At 40.1% G+C, this 13,498-nt stretch overlaps 1 protein-coding gene across 1 annotated transcript in view; it reads right to left on the bottom strand.

The window, feature by feature from the left end:
• The window catches only part of slc17a5 (solute carrier family 17 member 5), a 43,844-nt gene extending 38,185 nt beyond the window's left edge, over positions 1 to 5,659 (bottom strand). The window contains 1 exon segment of the mRNA XM_039738661.1: positions 4,696 to 5,659. Within this exon segment, the coding sequence (XP_039594595.1) occupies positions 4,696 to 4,777 (82 nt within the window). The 5' untranslated portion in view covers positions 4,778 to 5,659.
• Positions 5,660 to 13,498: the final 7,839 nt, after the last annotated feature.

Genomic DNA, 13,498 nt, shown 5'->3' with positions numbered 1-13,498 from the left:
CGTTACACTCTTTTGGATGTTTTCTAAAGTCCCGAAATGACGTCCTTTGAGGACATCTTTCAGTTTAGGAAAAAGGAAAAAGTCACACGGACTGAGGTCAGGTGAATAAAGGGGCTGGGGAACCACAGGAAGGCGTTTTTTCGATTGTCCTTCTGCTCAATTGTGAGGTTTTTCGGCACCATTTTGGCACAGACCTTTCGCATGCGCAAATGTTCAGTCAAAATTTGATGAACGGTAAATCTGTTCAAATTTAATTGTTCACTCAACATTCTTAATGTTAAACGACGGTCTGATCTCACAAGAGTGTTCACACATTCGATGTTTTCATTGGTTTTCGAAGTTGAAGGCCTCCCTGAAAAACTTGAGCTCGGGATAAAGAATGTTCCCCATAGGCCTGTTTTAGCTTTTCAAACGTCACACTTGCCGATTCTCCAAGCTTAACACAAAATTTAATGGCACAACGTTGCTCCAAATTCCGCTGCTCCATTTTGCGTGACGCACAACCAAAAACACAACTTCGCTAATAGCAGTCACAAAAATCACATAGTTAACGGAAGGAGTTGAAACTCGCACTGAGCTATGAGAGGGTACTGATACACGTGCTCTATCAAGGACAACAGCGCAGCGTTGCCAGATCACTTGCAGTGTTGCCAGTCTCATTACTTTTCTGCCACACCTCGTACATGCAGTAGAATGCCACACAATACACAACCAGCATAACACAAGCATTGTCATAAAACGTACTAGGACAGAAAGAGTGCAAGCTTTATAAATAGACTACCGATGAAAATTCAACAACCTGAAAGCCGCTGTGAAGAAATGATACCCGAGACGTGATGTTTATGTGAATAAAACCTTCTAGCACCTACCCAAGGAGATGAGCTTAAAATGGCTGCATACTGCAAACTGCCCACGATTGCAAAATGAAACTAAACAGGCAACTATAAACAAAAAATAGTCATTAAAGGCAGGTATTAATTTTTATAATCAGAATATGGTTGGAGGAGGAAAAAAACAGCATCATAGTGATACTCTAACAATGAGTTTGGGGGAAAAGTATTTTAAACTGGGGTGCTGAACATTTCTGGCTTTGTGGGCTGAAGTGAAGCAGCAAAGGGGGCTAAAGAGTTTGTTGTTGCCCACTATAAAGATTCTGTCTGTCTGTCTGATCATGAGATCCAAAGAGTTTCAATACACATTTTTAAACTTTGATCAAAATGGAGAACATAAATTGACAAGCCGACATGTCAGTAATAAACCCAATTTAATTCTCGATTCATTCAAGGCAGTGGAATACTCGGGTATTCAAATTATGAAAAAGAAATTAAAAAAAAAAAATTTCAAAAAACCACAGGCACCTCTCACTTGAACCTGAAGATTCATGAGAGAGTTTCATTTTTGTCTTACCTGTGACATACAGTGGTGTGAAAAACTATTTGCCCCCTTCCTGATTTCTGATTCTTTTGCATGTTTGTCACACAAAATGTTTCTGATCATCAAACACATTTAACCATTAGTCAAATATAACACAAGTAAACACAAAATGCAGTTTTTAAAATGATGGTTTTATTATTTAGGAGAAAAAATCCAAACCTACATGGCCCTGTGTGAAAAAGTAATTGCCCCTTGTTAAAAATAACCTAACTGTGGTGTATCACACCTGAGTTCAATTTCCGTAGCCACCCCAGGCCTGATTACTGCCACACCTGTTTCAATCAAGAAATCACTTCAATAGGAGCTGCCTGACACAGAGAAGTAGACCAAAAGCACCTCAGAAGCTAGACATCATGCCAAGATCCAAAGAAATTCAGGAACAAATGAGAACAGAAGTAATTGAGATCTATCAGTCTGGTAAAGGTTATAAAGCCATTTCTAAAGCTTTGGGACTCCAGCAAACCACAGTGAGAGCCATTATCCACAAATGGCAAAAACATGGAACAGTGGTGAACCTTCCCATGAGTGGCCGGCCGACCAAAATTACCCCAAAGCGCAGAGACGACTCATCCGAGAGGTCACAAAGACCCCAGGACAACGTCTAAAGAACTGCAGGCCTCACTTGCCTCAATTAAGGTCAGTGTTCATGACTCCACCATAAGAAAGAGACTGGGCAAAACGGCCTGCATGGCAGATTTCCAAGACGCAAACCACTGTTAAGCAAAAAGAACATTAGGGCTCGTCTCAATTTTGCTAAGAAACATCTCAATGATTGCCAAGACTTTTGGGAAAATACCTTGTGGACTGATGAGACAAAAGTTGAACTTTTTGGAAGGCAAATGTCCCGTTACATCTGGCATAAAAGGAACACAGCATTTCAGAAAAAGAACATCATACCAACAGTAAAATATGGTGGTGGTAGTGTGATGGTCTGGGGTTGTTTTGCTGCTTCAGGACCTGGAAGGCTTGCTGTGATAGATGGAACCATGAATTCTACGGTCTACCAAAAAATCCTGAAGGAGAATGTCCGGCCATCTGTTCGTCAACTCAAGCTGAAGCGATCTTGGGTGCTGCAACGGACAATGACCCAAAACACACCAGCAAATCCACCTCTGAATGGCTGAAGAAAAACAAAATGAAGACTTTGGAGTGGCCTAGTCAAAGTCCTGACCTGAATCCAATTGAGATGCTATGGCATGACCTTAAAAAGGCGGTTCATGCTAGAAACCCTCAAATAAAGCTGAATTACAACAATTCTGCAAAGATGAGTGGGCCAAAATTCCTCCAGAGCGCTGTAAAAGACTCATCGCAAGTTATCACAAACGCTTGATTGCAGTTATTGCTGCTAAGGGTGGCCCAACCAGTTATTAGGTTCAGGGGGCAGTTCCTTTTTCACACAGGGCCATGTAGGTTTGGATTTTTTTTTCTCCCTAAATAATAAAAACCATCATTTAAAAACTGCATTTTGTGTTTACTTGTGTTATATTTGACTTATGGTTAAATGTGTTTGATGATCAGAAACATTTTGTGTGACAAACATGCAAAAGAATGAGAATTCAGGAAGGGGGCAAATAGTTTTTCACACCACTGTATCTTTTAATGTGGCACTTTACAATATTATGACAGGCAAATGAGTTCAGCAACTCTGAATGTGCTCTTTCACCTTCAATCACTATTGTGCTATGGTGTTGCTCACTTTTGTTAGCACACCTGTGAGTGTGAAACCTTTATGTTAAGTGCTTTGTAATAAAGATTTGCATCACTTGCAGTCAGCCTGTGGCACCAGATATACAAATTAGAGATGCAGATGGGAGGGAGCAGTAGTGGAATTAGAATAAGAAATAAACCATGTCAGTCTTTCAGAAAGTTTGCTTTTCATTTAGTTGCTGCTCATAATAGAAAAATGACAAATACAGCCTTTTCCTGTATTTATGAAATTTGTTTTTCATTTCAGTCATTTTTTTTTCACATTATCAGAACGTCAGTAAAACTGAAATCTTCTACTGGGTAGTTTAGTTACCTTTTGTGAAAATGTGTGAGAGAATGTTGGATGTTAACGTAGCAAGATTAAACTCCTATATCAGTTACAGAGTGGTTCTGAAGAAATTGGGAAAGTTTATCTTCTTATATGGCACTGATCAGAGAAGATGAGGTAGACTGATTCATTCTAACAGGCACGAGTATAAAATGTGTTTTCAAAAAGTCCTGGGCCTTGTCTGCCACTTTGACTACGAAAGGAGACCCACTACCTCAAGGGAAACATTTGTAGTGTAAGTATGAAAAGATACATGGTGAATGAGTAGAGTGGAGTAATCTACAAAAAAGTACCAAGCCATGAATTGAAGCAGACACACTTAAGGCTTTTATAAATATCTGGATATTAGGATGCTTAAGCTATTAGGTAATCAAACAAGGTTGGCATACCAAACAGTCTCTTATCATTTGTAAAATGCATGTACCGTATAAGGGTTATACGTAACAAGGCTGTAAAAGCTGTAAGTAGACAATACTCTGCTGAATGTTTGTCATTTTTGACACAGATCAAGATGAGAGGAAAGCAGAGTTAATGATGGCACTGACAAGATGTGTGAATCTGATAAATAGGGTGACATGGCAAGAGCATATAGAAAAAAAAAATGGTTGGCCAATCTTAAAACAGTTGTAAAATATGTCAAGGTATGTTGTTGTCAAACCAGCAACCTCTCCAAACCATTTTCCAATCCACTTATATGAGTCCAGATTCACACTGACTGGACAGACAGTATGAACCATTCTGAATGGGTCACAAGTTCCGCCTGAGGCACACAGCCACATTCATACCTACACCCCGATTGCCAATTAACAAACAGTGACAGCGTTTTCCGGGCTTTCTCAAGGAATTTTAATTTTTTGATTTAATGAGAGAATGAGAAAATGTTTTACTTTTTTCCCTGTACCTTAAGTAAATCTCAAGACCTGTTGGATCTGCCTTTCTTTGTATGATTTCCACCCATCACATTTCTGAACCGGCTTATTCCAAGCATTTGCGTAGTTTCAGAGAATATCTGTGACAACCTGTGGCAGCAGGGACAACGGAGGGCGCGTCCGTTTATTAGTCAAATACGAACTTACAGATGACAATCAATTTACCCTCTCTACGTATTTTGAATGTGACAAAGAAACCGTGCCCGGAATGGACTTTAGCACCAAGAACCTGGTGCTCTTCCCATTGTGTCAACTATGCATTCCACCCATTAAAATCAGCACACAAGAGACGCTTACCTTTAGAGACTTTCAGCAAAGGCTTGCCGCGGAGCAACGGGTGCTCGTTGTCATCCGTGTCGCTGTCTGATCCACTATACATCGTGGTGTACCGGCTGTAGAACGCGCGTAGACAAACGAGGCGTCAATCGGTTCGAATGGGAGAGCTAAACTTTATTGTGTCAGCTGACCCAGCGGTGACAACAGGAAGTGCTCGCTAGAGCGCGTCACCGACGCCGCCCGGATCCACCTTGTCTCTGTAGATTTGATATTCTATTAAAGTGTCACGAATCAATAGTTCTGAAGGCAGCAGCCTTGTAGAAATACATTGAAAAGAAGGAATAATATCTAAGATTGCGAACAATATTCCGTGACTACTGAATTCGAGAGCGCGCACGTAATCACGTAGGCAATTTCGGGAATCTGGCGCGCAGAGATGAGCGGAGAACGTGGAGTTGGCGAGTGGAATGCGCGCGCACTCGGACTGCCTGCCTGTCGCGGATGCTTCGTTTTTGGGAGAATCTTGTCACTACTGGGAGGCATTTTACGAGCAGGAAAAAAATAACTACGATATGTACACTCATTTATGCAATGTAATGGGTTTTAGCATGTATGATTTCCATATATTACCGATTCCTTTCGTAAATAGGAAAGATGAGAGCGCCTAACAGGAGTTGATGCGTTAAAGGTGTCGAGGATAGCATTTTTTTTCTGGTAAGTCAGTATTGGTATTGCTGTCATGAATGAGGACTGGGCATACTGGTTTGAACATGGTGGGAAGCAGGAGAGTGAGTTGGATGTGTGATGTAACGTTGTACATAAATGATGGAATATGAGATAACGGGAACTCAAAAACGTACGGAGTAAGAAAGCATCCACAGCCATATACAGTAGTGAAAAGGGATGGTTATATTTAAAAAATATAACGAATAGGATTACAGATGAATTAATAACTAACGCTCAACCAGAATGTAATATCACATTATTATCATTGCGGCATCATAACTCAGTATGATGCACTTTTGAAAATGTATTTTTATGTACTCAGTTTGCAACAGTGATTGATTAAAATTTACTGACTAGTGAGAGTTCCATAGAAATGAGACAAATGGTGCTTTCCCACCACAGGAACTTCTTTGAGGAACCAGAACATTTTTAGGAACTTTTGTAGCATTCCCACTGTAGGAACTTCAGTCATTTGTAGTTCCTGGGACTGTTTTTTAGCTCCTACTCAAGGGAAAGCACTTTTCATTTAACCGGGAACTATTGTTGGTGGGGCTCGGGCAATGAATTGTGCTGATTGGTTGACCACAAGCACTGGCACCATCTTTTAGATTTGTTGTTCATTTTGGACTTATCGGTGAAGGTGGAGCATTGCACATTGCACCACAACACTTTATATTCTCCTCCCACATGCACCATGCAGTTAACTGCATCAAAGCAATAATCTATCCCATGAAGTTGCAATCATTTTGAAGCAATATGTTTGGAGGGAGGTGGATGGAGAGTTTCTACATAAACTCCCAGTCACGGCACACTTCGCAACGCATCACTCTCTCCAATAAAGCATTCCTGTTGTAAGGATGTAACAAATGAAAGTGACCAGGGACCACAAGTGACTCAGGGCCCACATCATACAGGAACTCATTGGTTGCTGTGATGGGAAAACTCCTATTGAGTAGAACAAAAAATCTTACATACTGCTTACACTCACTGACCAGATATCAGCACACCTGCTTATCCATGGAATTATCTAATTGGCCAATCATGGGCACAAAATGATGCAGACACAGTTCAGGAACTTTAGTTAATGTTCGCATCAAACACCAGAAATGTGATCTCCGTGATTTCAACTGTGGTATGATTGTTAGTACCAGATGGGCTTCATTGAGTATTTCTGTAACTGTTGATATCCTGGAAATTTCATGCCCAACAGTTTCTAAAATTTACTCAGAATGGTTAGAAAAACAAAAAAAAAGAACATTCAGCAAGCTGCATTCCTGCAGACGTAAAACCCCTTGTTGACAAGAGAGTTCATACGAGAATAGCCAGACTGGTTCGAGCTGACAGAAGCGTAACTGTAACTCAATTAACCACTCTGTATAACGGTGGTGAGCAGAAAATGATCTCAGAATGCACAACACATTAGACCTTGAGGTGGATGGGCTAGAACAGCAGGAGACCACATCTGCACAGTGGGCATAGGGTCACCAAAACTGAACAGCCTCAAAAAGCATAGCTTGGTCTGATGAATGTTGATTTATACTGAGGCACGTAGATGGTAGGGATAGAATTTGGCACCAACAGAATTAATCTGTTCACCCAACCTGCCTTGTCTCAACAGTCCATGCTGTTGCTGATGGTGTAATGATATGGGGAATGTTTTGTTTTGGCACAATTTGGGCCCATTAATACCAACCAATCACTGCTTACATGCCACAGCCTATTTGAGTATTGTTGCTGACCATGTGCATCCCTTCATGGTCAAAGTGTACCCATCTTCTAATGTCCAAGTCCAGCATTATAATGCACCTTGTCACAAAGCAAATGTCATCTCAAACTGGTTTCATGAACATGGCAATGCATTCAGTGTCCTTCAGTGAGCTTCTCAATCACTGTACCTGAACCCAATGGAACACCTTTGGGATGTGGCAGAACGAGAGATTCACAGAAGGAATGTGCAGCTGACAAATCTAAAGAAACTGCATGAGGCAATCATGTCAACGTGGACCAGAATCTCAAAGGAATGTGTCCACTGTCTTGGGGAATTTATTCCATTAAGAACTGAGGCAGTATGGAGAGCAAAAGGAGGCTCTATCCAGGATTAGTATAGTGGTCCTAATAATTTGCTCAGTGAGTGTGTGTGCATATACAGTATATATGTATCATTTTATTTATATAGCACCTTTGCCATGCTCAAAGCACTTAGATACAGATATATATAGTAATGGCAATATACACTTACATCAGCTGGGAATGACCTTAACACTGAGTCAGAAGCAGTATGAGCTGGCATTCCAGTACTCAAATTTACAGCTTCAGAGCCAGGCATGGGAGACCCAATAAAAAAGGTACGCTGCCACAGTCTTATAATCGCCATTCTAGTGTGCCTAAAGCAAGCAGTCCTTATAAGTTAATTCATTTTTGGTTTTAGTCAACTTGATTACTGTAATGCATCCCTAACTGGACTTCCCAAGAAAAAGCATCAATTGGTTGGAATTAGTTCAGAATACAGCAGCATGAATCTTAGGTAGAAAATGAACATCTGAGCACATCTCTCTCAAGCTTTAGTACTGTTACATTGGTTACCCATGTCCTTTAGAATTTACTTTAAAATAGTACTAATGGCAACAATCTTGCTGTTTCCTATTTTTTGGAATGCTTGTCCATCTACATTCCAAGTCGTAACCTTAGATCTTCCAATACCATTCTGCTTATTATCCCAAAGGCAAAGTATAAAAGAAGTGGCGAGGTGGCCTTTTGCTGTTATGCACCAAAAATATGGACAGAGATACGCTAAGCTAAGACTGTGGAACATTCAAAAAAGAAAAGTAAAAACTATTTAATTTGGCTTTTTCATAGCTACATTTTAGTTGTACTCCAAATAGACTGAACATGCATAGAATTATCATATTCTTCAGGGATCTTTGCTAATCTCTACTTTCTTTTCCAAAACTGCCACCACCATCTGATTGTGCACTGTGCAGCCACCAGTGCTGCTCAAATGAAGACGGGTCCCCAGCTGTCTGTGAGACCCACTGTGTCAAATCCTTTCGGATGAAGCCTGGAAACAATGAGGAATGACTTAAAAGTATCCATATTAGGTAGAATGCCGAGGGGGAGTGGGTGGTCCTTTGGCCCTGAAACCCTCCAGATTTTTTTTTTTTTCTCAGGACTGTGTGGAGGTTTCTTTGTTTTTTCCATCTTCCTGGCCATTTCACTTTATCATCAGACTAATCTTTAGAGACTATAATATAATATAATATAATATAATATAGCCTCGCAGTTAGGAGACCCGGGTTCGCTTCCCGGGTCCTCCCTGCGTGGAGTTTGCATGTTCTCCCCGTGTCTGCGTGGGTTTCCTCCCACAGTCCAAAGACATGCAGGTTAGGTGGATTGGCGATTCTAAATTGGCCCTAGTGTGTGCTTGGTGTGTGGGTGTGTTTGTGTGTGTCCTGCGGTGGGTTGGCACCCTGCCCAGGATTGGTTCTTGCCTTGTGCCCTGTGTTGGCTGGGATTGGCTCCAGCAGACCCCCGTGACCCTGTATTCGGATTCAGTGGGTTTGAAAATGGATGGATAATATAATATAATATATAAGAAGTATACCACTTATCTACTAATTATATATCTATGATATTTAAGCTTGTATTGGAATTATTTTTACTACTTATTCATTATTATTCTTACCTAATTTAATTTGTTTTTAAGAGTACTAAGGGGCTTTGCCCCCTGCTCACTTCGCTCGCCAACCCCCTTGCCTGCACTACGCGCTAACCTCTTTGCGGTTCTGTCACTCGCGTATGGGGATGCGGTAGTTCAATTTAAACAGATTTTTATTTTCCTGGGAATTGTTACATATGCATAACAGAACTATTTTACAATACAGCGAGTAAAAAACCATATTACAAAAGAGTAAAATGTAATAATTTGAAAGTAAAGTATGTTTCATGTTGCGTTAGAGGTATTCGTTGCGTAATACAATTTAGTTCTGATTGGCTTTGAAATGAACACGCAAATACTTTTTAAACTTACACTTTTACTGTAAAACTTCAGTAAAAACAATTTTTTAAATAATTTTTGTCAATATCGCATTGAATTTTGATTGTGTTTGGATTTTCAATGTGACAACGCAACATATAACTTGCCCGTGATTAAATTTCGTTTGGTTCTCTCTATTTAATAAAACTACTTTTTTGAATGTTTGGCTCTTAGATTTGTTGTCTTTTCAAAAGCTATTTTAACCAGAAACTGTTAACGTTTTAATATGAATGGCATATCAAGATCTCCTTTGGTGTCTAATGTTATCTGTGGAAGATGTACTACATTACCTTTCTGGGGTACTTCCTTCTTTCTACAGTAATTCGTACGGTGGAAGACCGGACAGTGTTAACAATTGTAGATATTCTTCAAGATATTGTAAGTTGATGTTTTCATCTTCCACACAATCACCACCAACTCTTTCAGCAGAGTCTATTGATATGCATTTAACCAATTTGCTGTGTAACCGATCGACATTGTTGGCATTCATTCGTTTGACTTCATCGTTTCTTGGTGCTAGGATTGCCCATGTACTCATTTTTTCTGTTGATAACCCTTCGTGATGAAATTCTTCAATAAGATTTGGACATAATATGTCTTCTTTAATTGGGAACTGAGGTAAACATTCAAATTTATAAGAGCTGAGAGAGCAGGAACTGTGTCTGTCATAAACCTTCACACAAATGAGAGGTGAGAGGACTGTGTGTGTGGTTGAAAATGGTTGAGAGGAGGGCGCAACTTTCATGGCCAAGGTATCAACTCGAAGGACTTGAAAAAATCTTCCAAAAAGTCTTGTCTCGTCGCACAAAAAGTCTCTTCTCGTCGCAGGATTTTTTATTATAATAGAGCGATGTATTTCTTTGACATCAAGTTGTTGTAAGGATAGCACATTATCTAAAAAGAAATAAATACGTGCACAAATCCATTGGATCAGGCCTTGCCAGCACTGTACAGTGCCACATTGGTGTCAGGAGTGGGACAAGTTGAGTTCTAGGACTTGGAACACCAGATGCAACATCAGTTCAGGCAGGAAAACAGCCAAGAGGCCGTCTGCCCACATATAATGATCAGGTCATCAGCGTTAAACACCTCTGCAGCATCACATGGCAGTTCAGTGCTCAACATCCCTGCTACACGACTTGATGGCTCAATGCTTAACACCTCTGCTGATGTTTCCTCATGGCTAGCCACATGACTGCAGTGGAAGAGAAGACCATCCACAAGGACAAGTTCACCAACCCCCATAGGTGTTGGTGAACTTCTTTCCTTCAATAAATCAAATGATCATTTAAAAACTATGTATTGTGTTTACTCAGGTGTTATTTTATAATAACTTTGTTTGGCAATCAGAAACAAGTGTTATGAATAAGTAAGAACAGAAGAAATCACGAAGGGGCAAATATTTGATCACGGCACTTAGAACAGAGAACAGGCCATTCAGCCCAACAAAGCTCGCCAGTCCGATCCACTTATTTCTTCCAAGAAAACATCAAGTCGCGTTTTGAAAGTCCCTAACGTCTTACTGTCCACCACACTACTTGGTAGCTTATTCCAAGTGTCTATCGTTCTTTGTGTAAAGAAAAACTTCCTAATGTTTGTGCGAAATTTACCCTTAACAAGTTTCCAACTGTGTCCCCGTGTTCTTGATGAACTCATTTTAAAATAACCGTCTCGATCCACTGGACTAATACCCTTCAGAATTTTAAACACTTCAATCATGTCTCCTCTTAATCTTCTTTTGCTTAAACTGTAAACAATTCTCATTATAATGTGAAGTATTATGTAGCATCCTAAAATAGTATCTTTCCAAAAGGATTTAAATAAAAAATATAGAAAGCTGCAGCCCCAATGTCTTGCAAAATTCAATGAGCATTTGTGTTAAACATCTGAGGGAGATTCTCTGCTCCTATATAACAGAATGGATTGTACCTTTTATGTTGCCATCTACTGTGGTGGGTTGGCACCCTGCCCAGGATTGGTTCCTGCCTTGTGCCCTGTGTTGGCTGGGATTGGCTCCAGCAGACCCCCGTGACCCTGTATTCGGATTCAGCGGGTTAGAAAATGGATGGATGGATGTTGCCCATCTAAATGTACCCCATTTAATTTGGGGTGATGCATTCAATGCATACAGTCAACATGCGTGGAAACTGTGAAATGGTGTGACTACATCTAGAGATGTTGGCATCTGTGATTCTTGTGGAGATCTCCAGTGTCACTCTAAATTTATGTGTAAAGTTCCAGGTGCTCATTCAGGCCTGCATTTCAGATCTTTAATGTGGACATTCATGGTAAGCCCATTACAAGCAGGCAATGCCATCACAAAGTGTAGTTCTCTGTATCTTCTCATATAGATTTGGGCACATTGAAACAAAGTAATAAGTGGCACACAGCTAAAATTCCCAAAGAAGAATTCTAGACAGAGATAATCATATAAACAGAAATATAAACTATATACACATGCCAATATTTTTCCCTAACTAGTATTTCTCATATAGTTGACACCTGTCCACAACACTGGCAGATTCTCCATCCAGCCAGCTATACATTAAGGCATTCAAAATGAATAAAGTTCAAAGCTGTTTACAGAGAAAGATTAACGGGACTTGAAAGGTGCACTTTCTGTGTATTCTGAATAATTCTTATGAAAAGGTATTGTGATATTTATGATGCTAAAAAGATGTGTCTAAGGAAAAAAAGGCATAGTTCTCTGTATATTATTCTATGTAATCCATAACATCAAAACAAATTTACTGTAAATGACTATTTTACTAATTATCAATTATTTTCATTTCTCATTTCAGAACTCAAATAATTTGACTATGCAAAACACAGTTAAGCTAAGTTAAAATTCCACACTGCATGCTGATAAGTAAGAGTCTTGTGGCTGCTGGTCTTTCACAACAATTTGGAATTTGAAATTTCTAAGAATTGATATTCTCAGATACTGGGGAGCCCCCAAAAATGAACTGCGGAAATAAGTCCATTCTGTCAGTCAGCCGACTTGAGGTATGGGCTGATGAGGCAGCTTTATTTCATTATCCCTTTATTCGTGTATGTATTGTATGCCGGGCGGCACGGTGGCGCAGTGGGTAGCGCTGCTGCCTCGCAGTTAGGAGACCCGGGTTCCCGTGTCTGCGTGGGTTTCCTCCCAAAGACATGCAGGTTAGGTGCATTGGCCATTCTAAATTGTCCCTAGTGTGTGTGTGTGTGCCCTGCGGTGGACTGGCGCCCTGTCCGGGGTTTGTTTCCTGCCTTGCGCCCTGTGTTGGCTGGGATTGGCTCCAGCAGACCCCCGTGATCCTGTAATAGGGTATAGCAGGTTGGATGATGGATTATAGTTTTTTGGTTTTTTTTTTGACACAGTGGCAAATTTCTTGAGCACCCTTCATTTCAAATGCATTTCTTTCTTTGCTTCCTATACAACAGAATTCTTAGAATGCACCGAAAATGCATTCACGCAAAATAGAAACGGTTTCCTGTATTTTAACTGCCAGTGTTGATATTTTGACAGTGTATCAGTAGTGTTGCTGATATTTGAATCCTAATTAAATGAAATACACCTGCATATGCAAACCATTCCCATAAACCGTAAAAAGACCGGTTATAAAAACGGCAATGAATCAAGTATAACAGACCTTCTAAATTAGATAAAACCACATTACTCGGTGATGTTTACGGTCATTTACAGTTACAAAAAATTGCTTTATTGACATGAGTCATCTTGGTTTACTATAATATAATTTAACTGAAAATTAAATAAAGTCATTCGTTTTACATACACATAGTACGTTGTTTCAGCATAGATTAAGTAGATTATGAATAATTAAATCCGTTTTGGTTAAAACAACTTTGTTATGTGCAACCGATGTACATATTTTTCATTTATTTCAATCTAACATGCCCTTCGTCTAACATGCCTAGTCGCGGGGGGTGGGATTACTTAGGGTCCCCAATTGGGGTTTCCCGTACATCCATATAATGATGTAACTTGATCAGGGGCTTTATTGTAAAGGATGGACAAGAAGATCGGAGGCATGAGCCCCCCTCCCGGACGCAACAGCACAG

Source organism: Polypterus senegalus, chromosome 16 (genome assembly GCF_016835505.1).
Source record: "Polypterus senegalus isolate Bchr_013 chromosome 16, ASM1683550v1, whole genome shotgun sequence".
NCBI lineage: Eukaryota > Metazoa > Chordata > Cladistia > Polypteriformes > Polypteridae > Polypterus > Polypterus senegalus.
Note: the sequence above shows the minus strand (reverse complement) of the source record. Positions and strands in the feature narration are given on the sequence as shown.